Here is a 27,709-nt window from a genome sequence, read left to right on the forward strand (position 1 = left end):
TACGTTAAAGTTGCTTTAATTTCTTTTTTTAAAACATTTATTCCAGGCTGAATGATATCATTACCACAGTTTTGACATGTACATCATTAATATCTTAGTTAAACCATCAGAAAATAAAAACAGCCATAGAAAACATTGTCTGTCACATCTGCACAGAGGTGTATTTGAAGTCCTGTAAATGCCGCACATACACACAAACAATACTGACTCTTTAACGTGAGCGAGACACACTGTATCCGATTGGTTAAAATCCCAGAAAGCATTGCACAGGAATTCAAATATAACTTTACGTCAGGTGTGCAGAGGACACTGGAATAGTTTTATTAAAACATTGCAAGACAGAGAGTCATTCACCATTAATAAGAGAGGAAAAACGCTGCTCTTGCCTTTATTCTCCTACAAAACAGCTAGCTATTATTTTATCTTTAAGTTTGATTTTTACAAGACAGAGAAAAATAAAAAAGAACATGTTGTGATATGAAGAGTGTTGTAAGAGTTTAAAAACATTATGAAAGGCCATTAATCAGTGACTAGTCGCACGGATCTTAACATCATTTGCATCGATGGTGCAAAAAACACTGCAAAGTACTAGACCATAGGTAGCATTGTTACCATAACATGGACATTTTTCTTTCTAGTAAAATCACACATGTAAGATTGTCTCGCTAATACGAGAAGTGGTCATTGATTAATAATAACATATTAAAATGCTGTACAGGAATGGTGGTTGAAAGGTGTTTGAATGTTAGGGCTCTGCTCACTCGGCTAATCACTAGATTCCAGGTTTCTACCTACTACATCACCCATAATGCAAATGGTTATGAGTGTCACAGCTGCGGGAGGGCACGTGGTTACTACAGCTCTACAGAGGAATGTAAACAGGGCAAGGTAGGGAGAGAAGGATGGATTATAAGAAGTATTGAATGTCTGTACAGCATGTGTGTGTGTGTATTTGTGTGTTTCAATGTGTGTGTGTGCGTGTGTGTATGAGGGCATGCGTGGCGTCTGTGTGGAAATGACTCAGGCTAGATAGGCTGGCCCCTTTGCTTGCTGCCAGTCAGACACACCGATCACTGTACTTACACACAGTAACACCGAGATAGAGCAATAGCCAATCACGCTGCAGTGATGTCACACACATGGGTTCACGAATACAGTTTTTATACACTGTACAGAGTTTTAGAGCGGGAGGAAACACCACTGGCAGTGTCCAGGGCAGGTTTACTTCTCCATCTCGCAAAGTCACCTTGAAGAGAATTTGTGCTTCTGGGTAAAAAAATAAAATAAAATGAAGAAATCTAAAGACTGCTGGTGGCTAAGGGTCGATCCAAGGTCACCAGTTAACAAAATAAAAGCACAGGAAGATAGAAGAAGAAACAGAATACTACAGTTGGTCACAGTATCACATCCCGAATTCCAGCTTCTGATAAAAAAAAAAAAAAAAACACCCACTTTCCTTGTTTTTAAACACTTTTATGTAACATTATTTACCAGGGAAATGTTTTTTTTTCAGATTTCGGGACTTCCATTCATCAATGATGGAAAGTTGTTTTATTTTTACCACTTTTTTATATTCCCTGAATGAAAACAAAACAAAAAAATAATAAAAACTTTTCCCATCCCTCCTCAGTCCTGATCGTCTTCTGGGATCTTGACTGGCATACATAGCACCTTGTAAATGCAATTTTCAGTGAGTCTCCATTTCAAGTGTCTTTCCCGTTCCCTTGTTATTTACAGTCGGAGGGAAAACATTCCACGTGAAGTTTCCCCCCCCTTTTTTTGAGACGTCCGGAGGCAGTAGGAGGACAGAATCAGGCATCCCTCATTATTCAGAGTTTTTTGGCACAAGTTGAGCCTTCTTATGTCCCGTGTCTCTCCCTCCAATTCCCCAAAATTCAAAAACAGTTATTCCACAACAAGGTTCTTGGCTCATATTCAAAATGCATTAATCGGTGCGTGTACTGTATGTGCACGTAAACAAATATGGAGAGAGACACAGTTTTCAAGCTCACGATTCAAGTCTTAGTTAGACAACAATGTTAAGATAAAGAGAATGTGGATGTGTTGGTACTGTTTCTATCTAAACATGGCTTTCTGATTCACTGGCTTATTATTTATACAGATGTGTATGTTTGTATGAGAGATACAGCAAAGATTTCCATGATAAACACGCAGCACACCACATTTACCAGTAATGATTCAACAGTCTACTTTTCATGAAATCAGAGTAAAGCACACGTTTACTATTTACAGCTCTGTACAGTGTGTGTGTTTGCATGTGTGTGAGCACTTGTCTGTGTTGTGTGTGGTCTGAATGTTAAAGTGTCAGGGGTTTGAGTGGTTAGCTGTCTCCACTGGAGGGCAGTGTACGGACCCCAGTGGAGGAGGTGAGCATTGAAGAGTAGAAGAAGAAACTGGTGACGGAGCCAAGGCGCTTTAACTGCTGTGCATTGTGGGTATGTTGGCTGATCCATCACAGCAGTGGTGGAACGAGCAGAGGAAGAGAATTTTTTTAATTTTTGGATAAATGTGGGTGAGAAGTAGAGGTTGGCCTTCAAAGTGCAGTCCTTTGCTGAGGTGCTTGGTTGATGAGTCCAGGCTTGCTGTGTTTGTTTCTGGTGAACCGGGCGGTGAAATTCTGTGGACCTAGACAAACTGGGGTCCTGTTGGTGCTTTGAAACCGTTAGGTTTGGTTGAGCTCTGCTGAGCACTAATCTTGTCATTGGCTGTGAGAACTGGAGTCAGGCAGTATTTGGGTGGACTGGTGCGGATCTGGTCTCTAGTGGACTGAAGACTGTGGTCGGGCAGTGGGGTGAGGCCGGCTAGATGGGTCCAGTTGGTCGTTAGGAACGGAGCGTCGGTTCTGGTCCGGTCGGTTGGTGGCCAGGTACTTTGCTCTCATACTTGAGGTGTACTGGAGAGATGGAGGACAGTGAGGAAAAAGGACGGAAGAGGGTGTAAAGAGACAGTGAAGAGTGGTGGGTGACCGAGGCAAATATGGTGGGAAAGAAATGGGAAACATTTAGAAGCAGAAGGGAAAAGGGGGGAAATAAACAATAAGACAAGGAGAGGAAAACACGTATGGATTATGATCAAGTCTTGTTTACACTAAAGAATGAAAGTAATGTAGAAACAGTCTCACAGTTTAAAAAAAACGTACATTAGGTCAGGAAATATGAATGGTTGTAAGTGACATATTACAGGTAGACAGATAGATGATAGAAGGGCTGGGCAATATGGCCTTAAAATAATATTGCAATACTTTTAGGCTATATCGCAATACACGATATGTATCTTAATTAGGGGTGTTGCGATATACTTGAAACTTGAAATGGCTGTGTGGAACTTCTGTGTTGTGCTGGAACCTCGTCGACCTTGAGACGAGGCACTCGAGAACGTGCATAAAGTCACATCCTTTGTACTGTCTCGTAGAAAAACCCAACCAAGTCCTTCACAATGACATTCACAGTCCAGCAACATTAAACAACTTAAACAAATTGTCCTCAGGCTTGCATAGGCAACCTAGAGAAACGGGGGAAGGTCTAATATTTCAGGTCATGTTACAATCCACTCAAAAGTGGCCAATAAAAAAGTGATTAATACATGAAAAAATGCTTTTAAAAAATGTGCATAGAGTCCCTTTAATAATACACATAATATCGTGTGAATAAGCGCATATCAGGCCTTGTGGATCTTTTGTTAATCAGTTCATCTGATAGCCATTCACTACTCATTCAGTGTAATTATTCTTTTTATATTCATATATTGCCCAGCCGTGATAGATAGATAGATAGATAGATAGATAGATAGATAGATAGATAGATAGATAGATAGATAGATAGATAGATAGATAGATAGATAGATAGGGTGATGACATGTTCAACCAACAAACACACACAGGTACAGCAGAAATACTTTCACCAGTCATTTGGACAGCCGGGGTTTTGATTACAACAGTCATTCATTACATAACAGATTAGGTCTGGATGATGTTATTGGAAATTAGCAGATGTGGTCCATTTTGTCAGTGGTTTGTAGTTAGTGCTCTAGTTCTGATGTAGTAGGTTAGCCTGGTATGAGTTAGTGGTCTCTTGTGAGCAGCTAGCTAGTTACTGTCCGAGGTTCTCTGGTTTTCCTCATCACTGCAGACGCTGATGACAGGTGAGCGCTCAGGCACAGGATGGCGGCCCCAGTCGACAGCCCTGCCTAAGAATGATGAATCATGGCCATTTTGGTGGCTGCTACAGTTTCAACAGTGGAGGTGGGAAATATGTGCTCCTGTGACTGTTTAATGGTGAAGGGTGAGGGGGCACAGAAACAGAGGACACATACACCTCGACAAGAAAATGCACACATAGACACACTGTGGGAACGGGGGGGAGGGGGCAGGTACTTTAGAGGTGTGGGCTACTCAGGGGCAGAACTGTCAGGGTATGGAGCAAAGAGTGTCTCCTTAAAGGTACTCAAAAGTAATAATACTAGATTGGTTGGTTCAGCCCCAAATATATACAGTTGACATGGAACAACTTCCACAGCTACAGGCCCAGCAGCACCTTGTCAAAGCCAGAATTGTCAACCTGTTTGTGGCAAATACTTAAAACGAGAGGTGCAATTCAGACATCTGCAAGACTGGCAGAATGATGTCTTTTGATGTTTAAAATAAAGCTTGATGCACTACTGTTTGAATGTTAAAAAAAAAAAGCCAAGAGGTTCTCTCAGTAATGTCTCTGAGCTGGTCATCTGTTGTTAGGTGGTCTCCTCACAGCCACAGTGAAACCAACCAGACTTTTTACATCAGAAATAGAGGACAACTTTGTGTCCAACATGACCCAACAATTACACTTATCAAAAGAGACAAGCCTCTCTTTTGATGCAAGTGCAAATCCTACCAACAACAGGCTTATTTTCAAACTTCCAGTTATCCCAGGCTGCCAAAATGACCTTCATAAAGACGATCCATGATCACGGTCTAGTTTGAGCACAGAGTACACTTGCAGTGGTGTAGGGATAGGGGACTACCTTCCAATATCCACACTAGCATGCTTTGAAAGCATCAGACATAAGATGCAAGTGCATTTATCCACACCATGCTTCCTTCATTATGTCTGAAATGATAAAATGTCACCTCTGTGGGTTCTGCGGTTTTGAATATTTCCCAGCTGCACTGTGGGTATTGGAAGATAGTGGAGGGAGAGTGTGTTCTAGAAAGTGTGCACTTACAGAGGGTGGAGGGGACTCCCTGCCAATCAGGGGGGTGTTCTCACACCGAGGGTTCTGAAAGTTTGCGTTCTGGCTCCTGCATTATAGAATAAGAGGTTACTGCATGTGGTCACCCTGCCACTGGTGCTCAGTTGTTGATCTGTGGTCTGCCCATGATTACGACTACATGACTCTCTGACAAACGGCCTCAGGAACTTAAGCTTGGTGGTACCATATAGCAAGGGGTTAAACACCTCTGCCACAGTCCAAAATAGTTAACATTCTTTCTTAACAATGCACAAAAGACAAATATTTAGTCCATAAAGAGACAATTGCTCAGTAAAATAGCACTTTTATCAGTGCCATAGACACATATTTCTGAAAAGTATATATTTGTAATTTGTAGAGCAACATTTCAACTATCTAAGGATTAAAATAGTAAAGTATTAAAGTATTTTAAACATAAAATATATTTTTTTTAAGCTTCAAATGTACCTTAAGCAAGCACAATTTAAAAGGAAGCCAAATAAAAGCTATTTCCTTAATCACTAGTGTTTCATCTACAATCACTTATGATCACTGATGTTAACAGTCAGACAAAACTTAGGTAGACGTTATAAATCTCTAAAAAACTGAAGGGACGTGGTTCAACTTACGGTATTAATGGAAGGAGTTATCTATGGGAGAACACCATAGTTCCCACAAGGAAACAATAAAGTTTTTAAACTCGTCAAATGTATTTTTCCAGGTAGCTTGATTAAAACAACACACATGAATCATTGTTCCGTATTTAAAACTCAGTTTCAGTATAAAATAAAATATAAGATCTTTATACTTAAAGGACGAATACATGTTTCTTCTACGTTTTGGTCCATTATCTATAAATGTTTAGCTTATATTAATGCCAAGCCATTTTCCAAAGTATACGTAGGTCAACTGTAAATTGTTAGAGACAAGATAAAAAATACTTGCTTACAACGGTAAAATCATGCAATGTCAGCTTAACTTTGACTACCAAGCAAATATGAGCAAATATTAATTGTAAAGAAGTGCTTATCTCAGGCGCGTGGTAAGTCTCATACTATTATGGTCTGGACCAAAAAACTGACTTTCTGGCAACAAATACAAGAAGAAATTACTCTACAGGGATTTGTTAATGGCCCAAAACATGAAAAACACGGGTCATTAATGGTCCAAAAAAGTCAAAATGCCACGTGATTTTCAGAATGAAGGTACTGTCTATTTTCTTACTTCTTGCTGCAGAGTTAGTTTGCTCCTTAGCAGCAAACACCATATAGTACTCAATTAGCTCACAGCTAAAATAGTAGCAAGCAGTGGCAGACTAGAGTTAGATATGCTTATTAAAAACTCTGTGTTTTTTGTTGGTGTATTCAAAGCAAGCAGTCCTGTGGCAAACTGTAGCAAATTTTTCACTTATGCTATGGCGAGTGCAGACCTGAATTCTCCTTTAACAAGGTACAGTGTGGACTGATACAGGCAGGCCGGCTGATACAGCAGGCAGCCAAATTTCTTTCAGCATCAAAGGGAAAGCTAGTGAAGGGTTCTAACTCACTGAGTGACAAATATTGCTGACAGTGTGTCACAAAGGACATGCGAGCCATACATAGCAAATAAAACCTAGCTATTCAAACTTATTTTGTCACAGGCAGGTGAGCGTTGCTATGCTGCTAGTCTTGGTCACGGGGGGCAAGCATCAGCTACCTATGGCAGGCAGTGTATTGATCCTGCTAGCCTCTAGCTAGCGGTGGGTGCTAACTCACATGTATTCAGTGACGGGGGCATTGCTGACAGTGTGGGCTGTAGCGGGCAGGCTAGCTTCGCTACCGTAGCTGGAGCCACAGCTGTAGAGACTGGGCATGTGAACGCGGTACAGGTTATCGTGCACACCGCCCCGTGAGGCGCCCGACTCGTCCTCTCCGTCTTCCTCATCCGTCCTTCAATTGGTCAGGGTAAGGGCAGGGCACGAGAGGGCATGATGGATAGGAGGGGAAAAGGTAGAGGGGAGGGAGATCCGAGAGAGACAACAGAGTGTAAACAAGTGGTTGAAGAGTGGGTTAGGAGAGGGGAAGGTGTACTTGTACTATGTGGAGTCCCCTGATACAAAAGACTGGGTAAGGCCATGCCTTCAGCCCCAAAGCAGCTGAGCAAGAAGAAAAGGAACATGGGCAGCATTCATCTACAAAACAAGTCCACTACAAGTACAGTACAAGTCTCTAACATTACTGAACAGCCCAAAGTGGAGCCATGAAGCTGTTTTTGTTGTTGTGTGTGGTTACATAATAATAAACTGTATGAAGATAGTAGACTCTTCAATATTCTCAAAGTTCTCTTTATACGTAGAAACATGCAGTCATTTTTTTCATGCAGCCATCACTCCTGATAATTATTGTCCATTTCAAATTGTCCAAACAGAATAAAATAAAATAAAAATAATTTTTCTTTTAAGTACTTCATGCATCACTGAGTGCTCCATGAAACTTAAAGCAAAAACATCAGGAAAAAAGGAGATAATATGGCTGGTTTGGGCAAACCATTTTCAGACATAAAATGGTCAAAAATGTAAAAAACGGCCAGCAACGTAACAGAATGAGGCATCAAATAAGATATGTGCTGATTTGGAAGTTGGATCTCTGGCTACAGAAATGTACTGGCTTCTATGTCTGAGCCAACCACAGAGTGCATGTACATGTGCATATGTAGACCCTATAATTAAGACTATTTTTTTCTTCTTTGTTCTTTTTTGGGAAGTCTATAGCAGCTGTCCACGTACTAAAATGTTTCATAAAACTGGTGATGTTTCAAAGAAGAAGGAAGCTGAATGAAGAACATTTTGGCCGAGCCCTATGTTAACAGAGACAAAAGGCACAAAAGAAGTTACTCCATTGACTGGCCACCAGATGGAGATGTTTCAATCAGGCAACCAAAAAGGAGCTAAGCTGTGCAGGCCATCAAACAGACTCAGCAGTTGCTGCAAAGTCAGCCTTAATAAGCAACTAACCTCATGAGAAGCTGTTCTTGCTTAATTCAGAGACATTATGGATTATTGTTTAATACCTGCTGGGCCATACTTTAGCATGTTTGGTCATTCTCACCCAACAAACAAGCATAATAGCTGTGTTTCATAATTCAAGACTGAAACCGGTCACTGTATGTATAGTCTAGAGCTGACTTTACCAAATAATGATTTGGTTGTTTGAATTGCTACTTGAATGGGCCGTTTATTGTACAATGGGGTTGTTATAACCTTAATATCCACTGTCATTCGCTGAAGCCCAAAGCATTTCCAAATCAGGACAGGGAGAGAGGAGGAAGGGACGGAACAGAAGGAGGAAGTGGGGCACAGAAAAAAAATGTGGTGATCCACAATCTAACACAACGTTGGTGCTCCAAGTCCACAGAGGAGAAAAGAAAATGAGAGAAATGTACAAACAGAAACAAACAATCAGCCAGACTGGCAGTGCTAACGGCAAACAATAAGATAAACAAAACTCGCAGAAAAAACTGGATGGATGCAAAGACAGGCAGGAAGACGTAGGATACAACAGCTCGGGAGGCAGATACACTTAAAGAATGACATGCATGGGCACCGAGAAGATCCGTTATGGGTCTTTCCACTGTTTTCAAGTCATAAGATGAATTTAGTTAGACAATTAAGATGTTAGAACTAGTAACATGTTAGCTGTTAGTGTACAAATTGACTACAGAGATAGATGTAGGAATTTCAAGGCTTGTGCGAGTCTTGGGTGTGTTTGTGAGAGAGACTGTGTGTGTGCATGTGTATGTGTGTGTGTGTGTTACCTCTTGCCCGGCCAGGTATGTGGCACACTGCACACAATGGAGGAGAACATGAGGGCAGTGACAAAGGAGAAGAGAACCAGGTAGATGAGACCCTCCACCCCATCATAACACAGCCCAGTCAATGCCTGAACGTAGTCCTACATGGAGAGAAAGAGGAGAGAGGGCCAGCTGTTAAGAATGTCTTGGATTTGAGGATTTTTCTCCTCTTAACACAACACAGAAAGTGACTCACCATGTGTAGGCTGCGACAGTCGACCAGAGCAGTCAGCTGGTGAAGACCAACCTCAGTGCAATTCAGCACGGACTGGATTTGCTCGAGACTCCCCTGCACACAGGAAGCAAATGTCACACATGCGTGCTCAAATATAGATAACCACCTTCGTGTGCTTCCACACACACACATACACACAAACACACACACACACACACACACCAGGTAAACACGTGTGCACTCGCACTTCTATAACTGCCACTTTCATCGCGCTCCGACTAATGCAAATCCACTCATCCGTGAAAATAAAGACCCTACAGATCATTGCACACACAAGCACACAAACCTTGGTGTTGGCATAATCACGTGTTGCTGATCTCAGTAGCTCTGCCACATCATCCTGCATCTCCACCAATGCTTTGTGACTCCCTGACAGCCTCTACAAAACATGCACAAGACACAAGAGACACAAGAGACACAAACAAAAACACCCACACACAAATAAATCTTTTAGTTATTGAACTGATTTACAGGTTTGAGCATGTAAATATAGGAACCAAACAGAAATGTACTATATAAAAAGCAAAAATCAAGGGCAAAGCAAGGTGAAGTTACCTGCTGGAAGGGGTTTATTTGGCCAGAGCTGCACCTCAGGTAATACTGCAGGATATCTGGGAATGTACCAATAAATACATATCAATAGAATGATAATACATGAATGTAAAATCTATAGTTTAACAAAAGGAAAGGAAAACACTGTTGCTGTGTGTATCAAGACTTTCTAAGCCCAGTGTCTCTCTACAGAGACATGTTCACAGTAATAATCTGGTGTAATTCTTTGTGTGTGTGTGTGTGTGTGTGTGTAGAGGCAACATCTGTGCTCTACAGAGCGGAAACAACTGACAGACAACAGAACTCATTAGATGAGTGAAGAGAGGGAAGTGAGGGAGGGAGAGGAAGAAAGGGAGCAATTGAGAGGTAAAGAGGGATATGAAAGGATGAAGAGAGAGAACAAATCAGATAATGATCCTAAGTGAAAAAGCAAAAATGTGCTCAGATTTTTTTTAAAATCTGGGACGGGCAGGAGGAAGAGTGAGCGGGGTGGGAACAGGACTGCTGATGCATTGCAGTCAGCAGAGAGAGAGTAAGAGCTTTTAGATACCAGAGTGTCAGTCAAACACAATCCCCTTGGATACACGCTCATACACACATAAAGCGCACACACTTGGTTCTTAAAATAGAAGCAACATGTCAGGGTGAGATTCAACTGTCAGTGTGGAAACTTGAGTCTGTTCAAGATGTTTCTGCTTATTTGTCAACCTAGAGTATCTGCCTCCAAGCAGTCCATTGACCAAACATCTCATATTCCTTCCTTCTTCAATTTCCCACATTATAATTAAAACAAGGGCTGGGCAATACATCGATATTACATCGTTATTGTGATATACATACTACTACATCATTCATCTTGTCCGGCGCGGCTTCCGTAGTGCAATCGGCTGTGAGGGAGACTCGCGTGGACGCAGAGCATGCCTCCAGGCAGATATAGCATAGTGACTGTTTAGGCTAGAAAAATGTACTAAATGACGTCGTTTTGAGTAAACTCTGGCTGTCGCCACTTCAGGACACTTGGATTGCAGCGGACGAGCAGTTTGGAGTAATATTACAAAGATTTTGTACAGTTTTATGGACCTTTTCCTCTCGGTCGCCACTTATGCTCGTTATATGGATTATTCCTGCCGGAGGGTAGCCCCGCGGGTCTCCAGCTGCACTTTGAGGACTAAGAAACTACACCAGAGATCTCATCAGCATGTGGGTGAGTCGATAATGACTGAATTTTGTTTTAGAGTGAACTATTCCTTTAAGGCCATAGCACCCAGCTCTTATTAATACTATTAATCCATCATACGTTATAAAATCTGCTGTCTTCAATGGCGGTGGATAGTCCAATAACATTTCAATACCAAAATCTGCATGTATGTGCAGGATTTTTAAATGCAGGTCAACCCACTAAAACCAGAAGATGTTAAAACTTGTTTTAAAAAGTCTTGATAACGTTCTGAATTAGGCACATTATTTATTTCAGAGGCTGATGCAAGTGAAAATGTTACGGTGGTTACTCTTTACCATCTTTTACTTCAGTCTCTCTTTCAAACACAACGCCGGCTGAATGATGTTTGAGTGCTGCTTGAACAGAGACAGATGGAGATGCTTTTAAGTGTCCAGAACTTCAACACGCAAGGGGCAAAAATTAGCATATCCACTCATGTCATGTCTCTGTCTCTGCTGATTGAAGCTATAGCAGATATATACCAGAGACTTCTGCAGAGTCATTTGACCCAGAAATTTATGCTAATTGTATCCTTTTCCCACTGAATGCAAAAATCCAAATGTAAGTGGGTGTTACTGGGTTTATGTCCAGTTTGAAAGGGGGTATAAACTCATCATCAAGTTGTCACAAATTTGAGCAGATGTAAAAATGGGAATGGTACACAGAATCTCTGCTTTTTTCTTATAAGGGACTGGTTTGGGTAATCTCTTTAGGCCTCTAAAAATGTTCAAATAAAACAATCTGAGAAGGAAGCATTAGTCTTTGAATGAACTGTTCACAACAAATGTACTTAATTACCATGTGTGTTTGCATGTAGATACTGCTTTGTTTTCTTAAATTCACACACCAAGAAGGTCTGCGAACACATTTCACTCGAACAAAACCCTTAAAAAAGGCAGCTACCAGATCACTGTTTCTGTCATTTCTTCTCTGCATACCTTGGTTGATAACGGCATTTTCCTTGGTTACCCTGGTGACGTAGGTATCCGGGGAAACGCAGAAGTCGCTGGCTGACTGTAGGAGGGAAAGCACACATGACACATCAGGCTACAGTAACATTCACGCTGAACACACTCGCTCGAGCAGCAGGAAAAAGGAGATTACATCATTGCAGAGCCAGAGAGCTCGCAATGTTGCCATGGTTACACTTACAGCAGCGACAGCCAGTTCCAAGCCAAGAGACCCCCAGCTGATGATCAGTGTCAAAACCCCCAGCAGACACACTCTGAAGGACAAACAAACACAAGTCTTTCAAGTCCAGATTCAGCCCACCAACATGACATGCAAAACACAGTTTTAACAGACAAAGACTGAGAGTCTAGAAAGGATTTTAATCGTCCAATAGGAGCAAGCTTTTAGTGTATGATGTCAGGTAACATACCCAATCAGAGTGCCTCTAGAGTTGCGTATCAGGCCGAAGAGCACCAGAAGACAAATAAGGACATCAAACAGCAGCAGGCTGAGGTACCCCAACCACCTGTATATATACAAATGTACCACATTGTTTCATACAAACAGATACACAGAAACACACCAGCCACCAATTATTTGCGGATTGAGCTGAATATTCCTTAAATATACACCATGTAGGACATTCAACCTATACCAAGGTCAAGAACAGATCACTAAGTCATTTTTGTTAAAGTTTTTGGACTCTGAGCATTCTCCTCAGTGTTGTATTGTTGCTATGGCTGTTTCTCGACTCTTTCCTTTTAATGGTTTTAACTTGCATCCTCAAGCCATTCTAATTACCAAGTAGAAGCAGAACACAATATGTACTATAATGTAAACAATATTATATCTTTGTTTATTCCCTCTTAACATATCAGATTTCAGTTTAATCCTGCATCACAAAACTCATACCATTACTTGTCGGTACCGACCTGTAAAAATCAAAAGCCTCCGTCTTGCGGGCCAAGTCCTCCAGGGAAATGTCAGTGTTGGACCAGAACGGAACGTCCACCATCAGCCTCACCAGTTCATCCAGCTGTCCCTGCAGCTTTTGGACGATGGACATGTAGTCTGTCTGCTCCTGGAAGGCGGTCTCCAGCTGGACCAGGTTTTCCTCCACTGTCTGGTTTAAGGCTAGGGCGCTGTCTGACACCTGTACATTCACAGGATTTCACAGGATTGCCATGAGACACATTTCTTATTGTTTTTATTGGATTGTGAGAAAGACGTGTGACAGCACAGCAGGTTAACTCACCAGTTTCTCCACCCCAGATACGGTGCGGTTGGCATGACGGAGGGAGTACGCCAAACGATTGGCTCCATCACTCGACTCCCCATTTCCGTAGAATCCTACAGCGATGCCAGCGCTAGCAGGCAGAAAACAGTAAGTGCCAAGTGTTAATACAATGACTAATTCAACCATCAGATGGCACCAAATTAATCAATATGGAAGAATGAGTTCAATAATAGGTTGTTTTCTCACAGTCATGCATGCACACACACAACAAAACTGCAGCAGAGACACTTAATCTGCAGTTCCTCTGTTAACCAGCAACAGGCGGTGAAGAGCTCAATGTTCTTTGCTTTGGTGTCACCCTTGGGCCTCCGGCAAGCACAGGACTACCAGGAATGATTCACACACACACACAGACACGCATACACACACACAGAGTCTACACAATAATTGGGTCACCAGACCGCACATAATATGATCCTTCTGCAGCTCTGCATCCACATTCACACATGACACAGGCTACAATATCTGAAGTTCTTTGCCCCAACACCCTTTCTTCCAAACCCTGGTACTCCTTAACGGTGTTCACGCCACAAGGAACCCCTCCTTACCCACCACAAGCACCACTACCAAAGAAATCTCCTTTACACTTTCTACTTAATCACATCTAACTTCCCCACATCTCCCCTCCTCACCCTCACCCTGTAAAGCTCTTGTTGCCCCCTCCTTTCTCTTTGTGTACAGTATGTGTGCATGTGTGTGTATGACTACTCTCTTTGTATTAATGATGTCTCTGTCTGCACACCAACACCGGGCAGATTGTAGAGGGAAATTTATTGCCATTGTTAAGGCAATTCATTCTAGCCCATTAGATCTTGAGTAGCCCCGTCTTACAGCGGGTTTACACATACGCACACCATTGTGTGAGTGTGTGTGCGTGTTTCAGAGCTTTACGATGTCCCTGTGATATAAAACAAAAAAACACAGAGGGAAACAGGCTTTACAATAGGGACAGAATAAAGATGAATACAGACATGGGGGCACATTAATGTGCTTTGTGTGTCACTGTAAATATCTTCTCTTTTATTGGTCCATTTCCACACCCATCCCTGCCTCCCACAATCTTCCTCCATCCTCCATGTCATCTTGGTTTAAACAGTAAATCATATCTCCACCCATGTTTACTCATCCTCTTCTCTCTCCCACTCCTTCCTCTCTCCATTCCCCTTCACCAGTCTTCTTCTCTGTCCTGCTCTTTGCTGGTTTAATACCTGCTGCTCCCATCAGAGGATTTCATGACTTAATTAACCAACAGCTTAGGACATGAGACATAAAAAACCGAAAGTCAAATAATTGACAGCAAACACTGGCCAGCTTAGCTCTAATAAAAAAAGATTCCCAAGTAGAAAAACACACATTCATAATGAAGACATCATTTTGAGAAACAGCAACCTGTTCTTGATGATGCTAACTTGCAGAGATATATCGCTGCTTTAGTCCCTGCTTCAGTCCATTTCCAGTTGAAACGGACTGACATCCCAACGCTACAAAGGCTTTGCAGTACCTAAATGGGCACTCAACTGGAGCTCAGAAAGTAAATGTTGTATTCAGTCAAAACTGGGAGCATGGTGAGTTCAAGTCCAAACCAAACTGATTCACCTCATTCCAAACATAAATGCATCCAATTAGTGGTACAGCCAAATGACAAGTCTTATTTGATACTGAGTATTAACAGTGCTCCTTGAATACACAAACTGTTCTTCCATGTAAACAGGAAACACTATCCAGACATCACACTACAAAATTGTGAAAAATATTATCAGCAAAAGACTATGGCAGCATATTAATGCTTATTTTTAAGGATGCACCAATCCAATTTGCATTGGCTCCAATAGTGATTCTAATTAGCATGCCAGCACTTTGATGATTACCGGCATTCCCATGTTGCATTCAAATTCCCTACTTGCACCACAAGTAGCCACCGGTGTCCCTGAATCATAATCTTAATTACTATCACTTAATAACTAGTTTCTTTATCATTTCAGTTAAACAATTCAGTATAAGAGCTGTCAGTTCAATTCATTCAGTCACAGCCAATCGCAGAGTAAACAGCATCCCTGGCCTCATGTCACCCTATATAAAAATGCTGACAATGAATCCCAAGCAGTGTGGTTTATAGATTTTGAATTTGGTGAAAAGTGAGCACTGGTATCTGATGAGCATTTGGAATCCCGCAGCAATTCTGAGCTGAAGGATAAGAATCAGTATTGGGAGAGAATAATTTAGATTGATGTATCCCCAATTATTTTTTCTATCTTTGTTGGTTGCCAAAATACAGGAAGATAACCATAATGGCTTGAATCGACATCCCAGTTAAAAACAAAAGGCAGCAAATACATGGTATGAATCAGGCATGGGACGATATGAAAATGTCATGTAACGATTGCCCTGTCCAGCATAATGATAAAAATAGTTGCAAAAATTTTAAATAAAAACTACAGTTTCACTAAAACATACATAATGTATAATGTAAACTGAAAACAAACTCTCTTATTTTCAGTTTAAAAGAAAAATACTAAGAGCACACTTGGGTACATTTATTTTTTTAAGGGTATCTTATTCTCTCAATTATTTTTTTAGATTAATAAATAAATCATTGTCTGTAAAATGTCAGAAAAAAGAGAAAATGCCTATCATAAGTTCCAACAACCCAAGGTGACATCTTAATATTACTTGTTTGTGGTCATCAATTGTACACCCAACAATATTCAGTTTATTCTTGAGAAGCTGGCACCAGCAATTGTTTGGGATTCTTCTCAATAGCTGACTTAATCAAAAAAGTTTATTAATAATCCATGAATCAACTCATATCATCAGCCCCATACAATAGAGCACAATAGTAAACAGCCTACACAAGATGCAGCTGCTTCTATCTAAAGACACTGCACCTGCACACAAATGGAGGAAGTCCACATGTGGTTGGTTTCGTGCCAAAAATAAAATATGATGTCATCTTAAATTGTGGACAAAGAATCACAGGAGCACGCCCGCGCACAAGCACTCACACTCACACTAACACTCACACGCTCAGATCCATATCAAATATTCAATAAGAAATATTATAGCTGATCATGAAATATTAAAGCCAGCAAAAAACACTCTCCAGCACTGAGTCACGCGAACACACACAGACACAGACATAGCTCGCTCTGACTGTATAATTCATTTCTCGTCTCTGCATCAAATCTGCTTCTGTCTCCATGGCAACCTTTCTAGGCCAGGGAGAAGGCCGAACAGAGAGAAATAATAAATAACGGAGGGGGGACTACCAGAGATGAAGAAAAGGGGAAGAGTGGTAGAAAACGTCTGGAGAGGGGAAGTAGAGGGGTGCTCAGAGAGTAAATGAGGGGGCCTGGTTTGCATGTTTGTGTGCGCATTTGTGTGCCAAGAAGAGCAGAGTCCACACAGCTTCGGTATCTGTGGTCGAAATGCACTCTACCTTGCTGCTGGGTCACATGGGGGAAAGATCTCAGAGTGTACACACAGCCTTCAGAGTCAGATAAACACAAACAGTGGAGTGCAACCACCTGGCTGGCTCCCAGTTACACCACAGGGGAGTTCTTGCTTAAACAAGACTGAGTGGACATAATGTAGTCAGTTATTCACAGCCATAATGTACAGCACATATGTCTGCTGTTGAGTGAAAGCTTTGCAATAAACTGGCCTTCCCTCTACTTCTTCTTATAATACCTAAGCTCCATTAACTGATATAACATGGCATTTCATCGCTGCTTTTGAGCTAGGATGGCATGTATGTTTTCCTTTTCAAGAACAAATCTGTCTGTCATAATCCACCTTTACAGTGCAGTCTTTTTATCAGCTGCTGCTATGGTGACAGAGACAGGGGTGACATGCAACAGTGGCTCCTGTCTGGACTCAGGATGTAACAGTCAAATGAATGCTCTGTCTGCAGCAGAGGAAGCAGAATCAGGTACAAAGACATCAAGGCTGTTTCCATCAGTCCTGATAGCATCTTCTCTTTTTCAACATGACAACTTTTCAAACTCAGCCAACCCTAAAAAGTTAAAAGCATTTCCTCTCTTGTTTTTGCATGACAACAGCTGGATGGAAAGATAACTATTAATTAAACGCACAGTTTTTAATTTCTGCTGCTAGGGGTCTTGCAATAAAAACAATATCAAAAGATGTAGTTTGGGGATTTTAACTTGGGATCATTGAAGTTGTTGTCTTTAGGGCCCTGACACAGCAGACCAATGGTCTGCTGTCAGCCAGTGTCTTGAGTCTGTGGCTCTAGTTGTTGAGGTTGGCACTAGTTGGCCATTGTCAGCTGGAGCCCATCGGTGAGCGAGATCACTCTGATCTGGCTGTTCAGCTAAGCGAATCAGTACATAAGAAGAGAAACAGAAAAAGAAAGGGAAAGCCCCTTGAGCTTGTCACTGTAGTCTCTATAAATTTCACCTATTTAGTGCGGTTTCTCGTTATTTTTTGCCCCGGCCTCTTCACCAGTGCCATTTGCAACCTTTGATCAGACATATTCTTGATTAGAAGTTACTAGATTGGCTAAAAATATTGCTTTATCATAACAATGATTTGTATATCGGCAGTCCAGTTTCTATTTTTTCTCGCCACTAGTTCCGCTGAAATGTGCTTAAAAACTTTCAAATACACATTACTTTATTTTAAGTGTATTGAGGTGTCACCCTCATGTGGATAACCTCTCACCTGCAGACGAGCGTGGCAATGATGACGCACCAGGCGGTGCAGCAGCAGTCAGCGCTGGGCTGCTGGGAGTGCGAGTGGGAGTGCGAGGAATCGTCACTCTTGCGTCGCCGGCAGCAAAGCCAGAATGAATAGAAGAGGAGGAAGAGGAGGTCCAGGCCCAGACACAGCAACGCCACAGCGCCAAGCAGCAAAATGGACTGGTGGGAAGAGAGATTGAGAAAAACAACAATTATTAAAACAGGATGTTCTACTTTTCCTATCAAACTCTGAGCTTGATTTATTCAGTGCAGAGAGTTATCCTTATCACAGGGAAGGGGACACTTTAGGAAGTGGGCTAAATACACAGGAAGCTAATTAGCTGATATAAGCAGAAACCAGATACATAGACAGAGCACATGATTTAGTTTTCCTGTGCAGACAGACACGCGCAGATACGTAATCAGTATATCCTTTCTTCAGCTATTTGATACCAGAAAGTAGTGGCTGTTAAATGGGCATTTGATGGATACCATGAAAAACACATTTGCACACCATCAAACACGCACACCTCCATGGAGTGAGCGGAAGCGATGCTGTTGGGGAGCTGTGTGCGCCAGAGACCCACCACACAGATCACACACCCTCTAAAAGCTTTGAAGTGTAAAAGAAGGAAGGGATGGTGGGGGCAGACAGAAGGAGGAGTGGAGGGGGGCAAATTTGGAACAAAAAAAGAGATAGGCTGGAGAGAGAGAAAAGGAAGAAGATGTGAAAGAAGATGACTGAACTAAAAAAGGATAAATGCATAAAGACAGAGATGAGGGCTGTTAAAGCAATTTGCCTGGAACTGCTGAAATCTTTTTTTATCTGCAATGTTAGTTTTCCTTTCCCCTCTTGGGTTGTCTGGAAAACTCATTGTGCTGCAGGACCATGGAGAGACAAAGGCACGTTTCTGGAAAACCAAAATCTCCACCTGCTAGACTACTTACAATAGACAAAGGAATTCTCTTACAGTTCTGCTTGGATAGAAACAGCAACAGTGTGAATCAATCTAGAGACTCCTACATGGATGATAACAAAATCTGACTCCACCTCTGAGATCCTCACAGACTTCCTAGCTTCCCAGGCTTCTAAACTGCTGTTCTGGTGCTGACCTCAATTTTTCCTCACTGCCATCCAGCAATTTCCTCACCCTGCAGCTATTCATGCACGTCTACTGTAAATATTCACATGTATTGTAGTGAATATTTGCCAAAACTGACATCATATTAAAAATTGCATTAATTATGATGATTTTTGTTTCTTAATATATATCAGGGATGGAATTTGGGTAACGTAAGGCACAATGTGCTGTAACAGTGGTTCCCAACCTGGAAGTGAGGCCTCAAGACAAATCTGACCGAGATGATAACGAGGATAGAAAAGCAGAAAAAAAACATATCATTGCCACAAAAAGTAATTTAGATTTTTCTGATTTTCTTCTTATCTTTGATTGTTTTTTTAATATTTGAAAAAATTGAGCTGAACTGGTCACGTCATTTGGGCATAAACCAATTTTAGGCCAGGGAGATGCAAAAAAAAAAGAGATCACCAAAGTTAATACAATGCATTCTCTAGACACCATGAATGTTTGTACAACATTTCATGGCAATCTATCTTATAGTTGTTGAGATATGGCAGACTGAAGTGCTGGACCAATCAAGCAACTACCTACACCTTCATCCCAAGTAGTTTGCTGGCCATAACTAAAACATAAACACTGATATCTCTAAGAATTTGCGATTGGTAATGCAAAATGTGATCAGTTGCTTATCTGAAAGACGCCTTCTTATCCCAGTATGCTGTTTTTCCAAGGAAATTCTTCAAACACAGAAACATCAGAGAAATAACTGTTCAGACAGACCAGCTGATATGCTGTCACTAGCTTCTCTTCAATAGCACAAATCTCTTTTCACATTGAAGAACAATGCAGCCTAATAAGGCCGGCTCTTCCAAGCAAAGAGTGAACTGTGGCAGATGTATAACCAGGCCATAAAAAGGGCACTGTATCAAATCTGGAGGGCTGCAGCCAATCTGGCCAGGCTAGTGGGTCACTAGAGCACTACAGCATATAGGATAGAATATGAAATATAATAGGATATGACCTGCAGTGGTGTAATGTGACAGCTGAAGGGAGAGAGGAGGGCTAATGTTCGAACAGCAGTTCAAACCACAAATCTCAGTCCCTCCTGAGGCATCAATGTACTTCTATTGTAGGAAGTCTCTAAGCCTACAGCTAGGAGCTGTGAATTACAAGCATTACAATTAACTTAAAATATTCACACTAAAGTGACTGTGGCTCTATCCCATTACAACTTCAGTTACAACTTGCATAATAATCAGAGAGAAATAGTACATTATTGCTTTCTCATGGGAAGCAGTTGGTAAAGCAAGACTGAATGAGTGGAAATAAGCTGATTGCTTTTTCAAAGACTTCTTCATGCGCTTCTTACATATTAGTGTGGCTTGTTATACATCTGAGCTTTTATGACCAAACTACTTCCACAGAACTGAAGCTGCCCCCCATTTTGGAAGTAAGTAAAGATTGGATCAATTATCTGCCAGGCATCAAATCTGATATTCAGCATTTTTCCTATGACTGATATCGGTGTGTTTGTTGTCGGATTAATTAATATTGCCTATCAGTCTCCTTTATTACAAATTATTGGTAATGGCCTTGAATAACACAAGTCGGTCGATCACTAGCACTAACCCCTCCACCATGGAGCCAGCAGCAATGTTTCGCTTTCAGCCATGCTTGTTGTTGCTGTGTGCAATGGTGTAATGATGTCATCACATCGACAAGTTGGAATCTTGATATTATCACGATATGTTATAAAAAATAGCCCTGTATTTCCGTGCACAATATGACACGGCACACCCCTATCCAACAGGTTAAAGAAGATGAGTGGAGGATGGAATGAGAGGATCCTGATGGGAGAGGAGGGGGAGATAAGCTCTGTAGATTCCTGCTCTCTGGTATTATCCTGTGTTATTATCTGTAGGCTTAGTGCGAGAGACCTTGTGCTATGCTAAAGGCGTACTGTGCCCCACTGATGCATTGTCTGATCTCTTGTGCCTTTAGAATTAACGTTAGGGCTTAAACCATAGAGAGTAAGATGCATTAACCTTTGCAGAATGAGAATGAAATCTCACGCTTTAGAGGGATAGATGTTTTCATGACATACATCCATCATAAATTATGCTACAAGAGGGACAATGGGATGATACAGATAGAGTGACATAGAGGAAAGTGATATGATAAAGTATAATATTGTCATTGTGAATTGAACAATCTTGTCAATCAACAGAAACCAGGGTTGCAGCTATTTTGGTAATCAATTTATCTTTTCGGTCATTTCTGGAGCATTTTTTGGTCAAATGATATTGAATAGGTTATATTGGGGGGAAAAAATGTATTTCTAGTATTTATTTTTTGTCAAACATTTACCTTTGTCAGAAAATTGCACAACATGCGATATTCTATATTGCACTCAGCGAAGTTGCGAATTGAATTATATTTAGATAAATTGATTACAGAGAAAATAATGAGAAGATTTATTTATAATTGAAAAAGTTCTTGGTTGCAGGGTTATAAAACAGTTCAAGTCTATTAATCGAAACCTTTTCTTTTTCTTTAAATTGCTCGTATTTAATCTGACAACCACTCCAAACCCCCAGAAGTACTAAAGTTGCTTAGATAGATCACTTAATAAATGATTTTAATGAATAACTTGATTAACTAACTGTGTGCATATAAAGTAACAACAACTGATCCAGGACTGTTGATATATTGTACATGTTCTTAATGTTAAACTTTTAATCTGATTGAGTACCGGGTCTCTGCAGCCACTTCACTTTTCTCCCACTGTGTACGATGGCCGCTAGATTAACTGTTGGGCTGACAAACCATCGGAGCAGATTAAGCATGGATCAATTAGCTACTAATAAGCATGGTGAGCTTGGCTGTGTGTGTGTGTGTGTGTGTGTGTGTGTGTGTGTGTGTGTGTGTGTGTGTGTGTGCGTGCGTGTGCATGTGTGCACATCACTGCTACTGGAGATCGGCTTGCAGGCTGGGGGAGGGGCTAAATGTTAAACGCCCAGGCACAGTGATCTACTTTCAATCTGTGTCTATTTAAGTGTGTAAGTGCACGCCTGTGAATGTGTGTGTCTGTGTGTTTGAGCTGACAGGATCAATCACTTCCACTTCAGTGAGTTGTCCTTGCACTCTCCCTGCCTGTGTGTTACTCTATAGTGTGGTCTTGCCTACTATCCTATCAACTTCTTTCCTGAGGCGCTCACTGACCTCAGGTTCATTTTGCTAATACTCACCTGTGCTGCTGGGTCAAAGAGCAAACAAAACACTCACGGCAAGACAGAGGCCTTTGTGTTTTAATCTTTGAACTCAAAAAAGATTCAAGAGTGGCAACTTTTGTCATCAGTGATCCACCGTAATCCTTTTCAAAGTGCTATGAGATAATGTCTTCCACTGTGCAAACTGTAGCATGCTATTCAAAATACCAATTACAGTCTTACTTTCCACAGCTGGGAATATATGTGTGTGTTATTGCAGGTCACATGATTCCTCTGTAATGTTCTGCAGCTGTTAAACTGTGGCTGGTAGCTGACTCTGCGATTCTACCATAATACAAACACACGAACGCGTGCACACACACACATACATAGACAGACACACAAGCCACTCCAGTGCCTTGCAGAACCACAGGATAAGAGCTCCAATTTCAGCTCCTCAGGAAAAAAATAAAACAGTTTTCTTGCAGAAAGCCACGAAGTCAGCATCCCCAATAAAGTCAAAGTCATCAGAGACCGACTGCTCTTGTGAATGAATGCTAAAAAGTTTTCTTTATTTAAAACTTCTGCAGAGTAAGTGAGTGAGTGAGTGAGTGAGTGAGTGACAATGTGTGAGAAGAAAGTTTGGCGCAGCTTCGGCGTTCAAGAGCTGAATACAAAATGAACCTGTGCCAAATCACATCAGAAAGAAAAACACTACACAGAGGAATCTCTCTCCATTGTGTGGGAGAGTGTGAGTGTGTGTGTTGTGTCGTGGTGACGGACTCAGTGCACTAAAGGACACTGTGTAGGACCTTGTTTGTGTGTGTGTGTGTGTGTGTGTGTGTGTGTGTGTGTGTGTGTGTGTGTGTGTGTGTGTGTGTGTGTGTGTGTGTGTGTTTCTCAGCTGGATGAGTGGATGCATGAAAGCCTTTGAGACAGATATACTGAGCCAATCTAAAGACGGGCTTCAGTGAAAGAGTGAAAGAAAGAAAGAGAGCATTCTTTCACAACAGACTACAGCCCTCCCCTTCCCACTCTCTCCCCCATCCCTCCCTCCTTACTCCCTCCCTCCCTAACTCCCTCCTTTAATCCAATTCAGCCTCCTACTTCTTGTTCTTCTCACCCTCTATCCCTCCCTCTCCCTCCCCCCGTCTAGCCAGAATTAATGATTTCACCCTGAATAGAACCCCTATATTCACTCTCTCACACACACAATAACACACACAACCCCTGAGGGAGATCTGTGACCTCACCTCGGCAAACAACACTAAGTGCTAAATACGCACTGACACAGAAAACGAATATGCTGCATGTGACATATATACATACAGCATGATATGCTCAACTTCTGTACATATAACTGACGTACAAACAAACATATGATCATAGTGCAGAATGCTCAGTGACATAGAAACAGCCCCGTCTGCTAAAATATGTCAGGATGTAATTAGTCTAAAAAGAGGGTCTTTAAAATTCCAGTGGTCACACACATTGACACATACACACACAAAGGCCCTTAGTTAAACATTGAATAGCTCGCAGGAAGTGGCTATTTGGCAATTTAGAAGCACCTCCCATGGCTCATCGAGCCTTCTCTCTCTCCTCTCGCCTCCAATCAGTCTCTTTTTATCTTTCTCACTCCTCCTCCTCCTATCTCCCTGCTTCTCTCTCCAGTTCCCAACTCCCTCCCTTGTTCATGGCCGTGGGTGCCTTCCCACGCTCAGCTCTTGAACTTGCGCGCCCTCCCTCCTCTCCCCAAACATGTCAGCAAACTACGTTGAGGGGTGACTGCAGCGCATGAAATGTGGGATACTAAACGATGTGTCTCGGCTTTGTGTGGGTTCGCAAGGCTGTGTTTTCTGGTGCAGAGACCTGAAAGTCACCTTGTTTGAGGATTCAAATGAAATGCAGGAAAACTGGGCCAAAGCCCCCCCCTTGAGATCAAGCTGCTCTCAAAGGCGGTGCTGCCAACTCAGACAGTGTCTTATCACAGAACAGCTACAATTAATTTTATGCATTTAACTAATTCTGACTGTTTTTCCTGCCTTGGTCAATAATATTATTCCAATAAAGCAGAAAATAGGTCTGTAGGATTAATTGAAATATCATCAAAATTGTAATATGGCCAAGTGCAGTATCCAAATTTTGATAAAGATAAAAATGTGGGACCAAACAGCATTATAATTTGAGAACTGTAGTGCTGCAGAGATGCCCTGGCCTACAAATATTGCTCTCCGGATTTAACACCGCCTTTCCACCAAAATTAGTGGGTCTACCCGGGGTTTTTAAACGCAGATACACCCGCTAAAAATCGCCTAATGACCCCATTCCCACTTCCCACAGGCAAGGCAGCCCATTTATCTGAAGCGTTACGTTGTACGCCACTGACATCACGTTTCACGTCACGAATACATCGGAAACAGTTGTAACAGAAGAGAAAACAACAATAGACCCATTGTGAAAGAAGCATCTGTAAAACAGTGGATAAATTATTTTGAGCATCACAACCACCGCGAAATGACTCATTTCACTATCATAATTTGAGCCATTTGGTCCAATAACATTTGGCAAGTCTAGAAGAGCCGCACGATTAAATTATTTTATCCCCACTCAGGTTAGCTGGGTACTAAACCGAAAGTTAGCCGGCTCAGTCGGCAATCCAGGTATTTTCATTAATTTTATTTTCATTTAAAAAAACAAAGCCAGAAAATCAATCTATTATCAGAATAGTTGGCTATCATTTTCTGTCTTTTGACAACTAAACAATTGGTTCCCATGCTTTTTGTCACATGACCTTTGGAGAGCCAGGCAAGCAATGACCTCTTGTTACCCCTCATCACACATTTCATATGTCCTAAAAGGTGAGACTCTTTTGGGTAGAAGAAATGTTTTGTCTTTCTTGTCATATCGTGCCATTAATCTTCCTCAGATTGATATTGTAGTCCCTGCTGATAATGCAGGTCATAACCTCCAGGTTGGAAACCACCTGACTAATTGCACCTCAATTATCCATGTCAATGATGGCGAAGGTAGGGGATCAGTTTTATGACTCAAGGACATCTCTCTTTCTCTCTCTCTCTCTCTCTCTCACACACACACACACACACACACACAAACAGCATTGATCGGCGCAATGAGGGAACCCACAACTCTGTGGTTGCGGGAGAGCCTCAGTCACCATTTGGCCACTTTGCTGTGAAATTACAGTGTGGGCAGGTGGCAGGAGGTGGGATGATAAGGTGATGCTGCATGATGAAGGGGATGATGAATTCTGAGTGGGAGGTAATTATTCCCCAATACTTGTCTTACCTTCTGGTACTCAGAGTCCTCTGGCCTGAAGTCACTGCTCACAAGCTGGAATTCCATGTTGAAATGGGGCATTCGGTGAAGCAGGTTCACCCACCAAGGTGGAGAGTAGTTCACTACAGCCGCCATCCTGATCCAGGTACCTGCCGGTTCTCACTTCACTCTAACCCGATTCCTCACACGGACACTGTAGAGAAATGTACCCCCGTTGTGAGTTAACAGGGAACAGAAATGTCTTTTAGCACATTTCACAAGACCGTCATGACATGCAGAGCTAGAAAACAGCTGGCACTGATGACCATCTACCAAACATATTAGGTATGACAAATGTTCAGCATCCACAGTCCGTGCTGATAATACTGTTTACCACCACGACTTCAAAACCTGCTTCTACCAAGTGGAGTAATTACTGGTGACTCACATTATCATAAGGCCAACATGATGAGTTATGAGTGATTAATCACCAACAGGGGCGAGACAAACATGCCAATCAACATCAACACGACAAAATACTGCACAGACACTTCTGTTTTTTGTTGCTGTTGCACACTGGTCTAATAACAACGTCATATACATTTCACATTGTAATGTGTTTTTTCAAAGTGATTTGCATTGGTTGAAAAGACTGCAGTTGTTAACACAGGAGCCCTTCACAATGGACTGTCAGCTGTCCCTTGCATGTCTTTACCTAGGAATGACACACCTGTACATGTCGCTGTGTGCAGTTAAAAATTACTACTTACATCTGTCATAATGAATTGGATAAATATGGTATTTTCTGTCATTTAAGGGCTGTTTTCCTACACAGTGCCTGGTGTTTTGTGGGCTACTGCCTTGTAATAAGCAATGTAATGTGCATGTATCATGATAACATTAAACAGCACACCTGTGATTCCCTCCCTAACGCATTAAATGAGGGAAATACTAGAACTAATATGTCATTTTAAACAGCAAATATTAAGCTAAAGGTCACACTGTATTTGAACATACTGTACATGAATTATAGCTCGACAATAGCACGGCTGACAATCACCCAATTTACGCCCATACGGCAAAAACACTTCGTGAGATGAAAATGTGTTGTGGAGGGTGAAATGGCCGTGATATCAAACCCTGCACACACACACACACACACACACAGCCACGACTCTTTCTTTAAATACTGCCTTTACTGTACCAACACATGTAGGTCAACTCAATCGAAAGGTGTCCTCGTATATTCAAGCCGCAAGCATTATTTATTCCCGTACATTGTGTAAATAAATTGTTAGCATAAACCCGGATTAGCTAGCATTAACCAGCTTTGTCCGTTAAAACTACCGCAGTCTCGCGGAGTCGTCAAGGCAACGAGGAGGAGAAAAGGCAAGAAGCGGCTTCAGGGGCTTTGATGGAGGAGGGAGAGAAACCGTGTTAAAAAACCTACCTTGCGGATGCAGACTCTCGTTTTTTTAGCCGGCGTGTATTTCACCTATTGTCTTCCCAGCTCCGGTGGTGGATTTGAGCACCACAGCCGTGCGCTGCTGCATCAACGCGGCCGTACCGAGCAAGCTGCAACGACCGAGTCGGCTGCGGTCCCGACCACATTGAAAAAAAAATACATCTCACCGAGGCGCCGTGTTGTGTTCACTGCCTTGCCGGAGAGCAGCAACGCCGAGGCAGATTTAAGGGTTAAACCCAGTAAATTTCTTGTTTTTTGGTGGTGGTGGTGGTGGTGGTGGTGGTGGGTTTTTTTTTTTTTGTTGTCACACGATGCCGTCGTTTTCTTTCTTTCTTTCTTCCTCCTAAACCATTCGTGCTCCTCGGCGCTGTTCCCACGATGACCGTCGCTTCAGTGCATTTAGCTCTGCGGCTCTTCAATTGGATGATATTGTTGGAGCGTGAAGCAAACACGGTGTTTAAAAAGCCCTGGAGGACGGGGCTTTGCGGCAGCTCCAGCTCTGCAAATGTGTGTGTGTGTCTGAGAGAGAGAGAGAGACTGTGTGTGTGTGTGTGTGTGTGTGTGTGTGTGTGTGTGTGTTTGGCGCAGAGGCCACCCCCTAGCGTTGAAACAATGGGAGTACGTGCAACTTACCAACCTTGAACTTGGTTATTTGTTTTGTGGAGGGTC

General features: G+C 41.9%; 1 protein-coding gene across 2 annotated transcripts; it reads right to left on the reverse strand.

Annotated features, from left to right (window-relative positions):
- ttyh3b (tweety family member 3b) lies at window positions 1–27,523 on the reverse strand. 2 transcript variants are annotated; one of them, XM_073463791.1, is made up of 15 exons: window positions 27,026–27,523; window positions 25,606–25,789; window positions 17,989–18,185; window positions 13,267–13,378; window positions 12,944–13,164; window positions 12,442–12,537; window positions 12,213–12,285; window positions 11,999–12,074; window positions 9,845–9,900; window positions 9,576–9,668; window positions 9,251–9,343; window positions 9,019–9,155; window positions 6,981–7,154; window positions 5,221–5,296; window positions 1–2,914 (listed from the first exon to the last, which is right to left on the reverse strand). In XM_073463791.1, the coding sequence occupies exons 2-15, from the start codon at window positions 25,729–25,731 to the stop codon at window positions 2,780–2,782; spliced, it is 1,665 nt and encodes a 554-aa protein (XP_073319892.1). In that variant the 5' UTR covers window positions 25,732–25,789; window positions 27,026–27,523; the 3' UTR covers window positions 1–2,779. The 2 variants fall into 2 exon arrangements, with proteins under 2 accessions (XP_073319892.1, XP_073319900.1); XM_073463799.1 differs by lacking the exons at window positions 5,221–5,296; window positions 6,981–7,154 and having other exon boundaries at window positions 2,814–2,914.
- Window positions 27,524–27,709: the final 186 nt, after the last annotated feature.

The sequence above is a fragment of the Pagrus major genome, chromosome 1 (assembly GCF_040436345.1).
Source record: "Pagrus major chromosome 1, Pma_NU_1.0".
Lineage (NCBI taxonomy): Eukaryota > Metazoa > Chordata > Actinopteri > Spariformes > Sparidae > Pagrus > Pagrus major.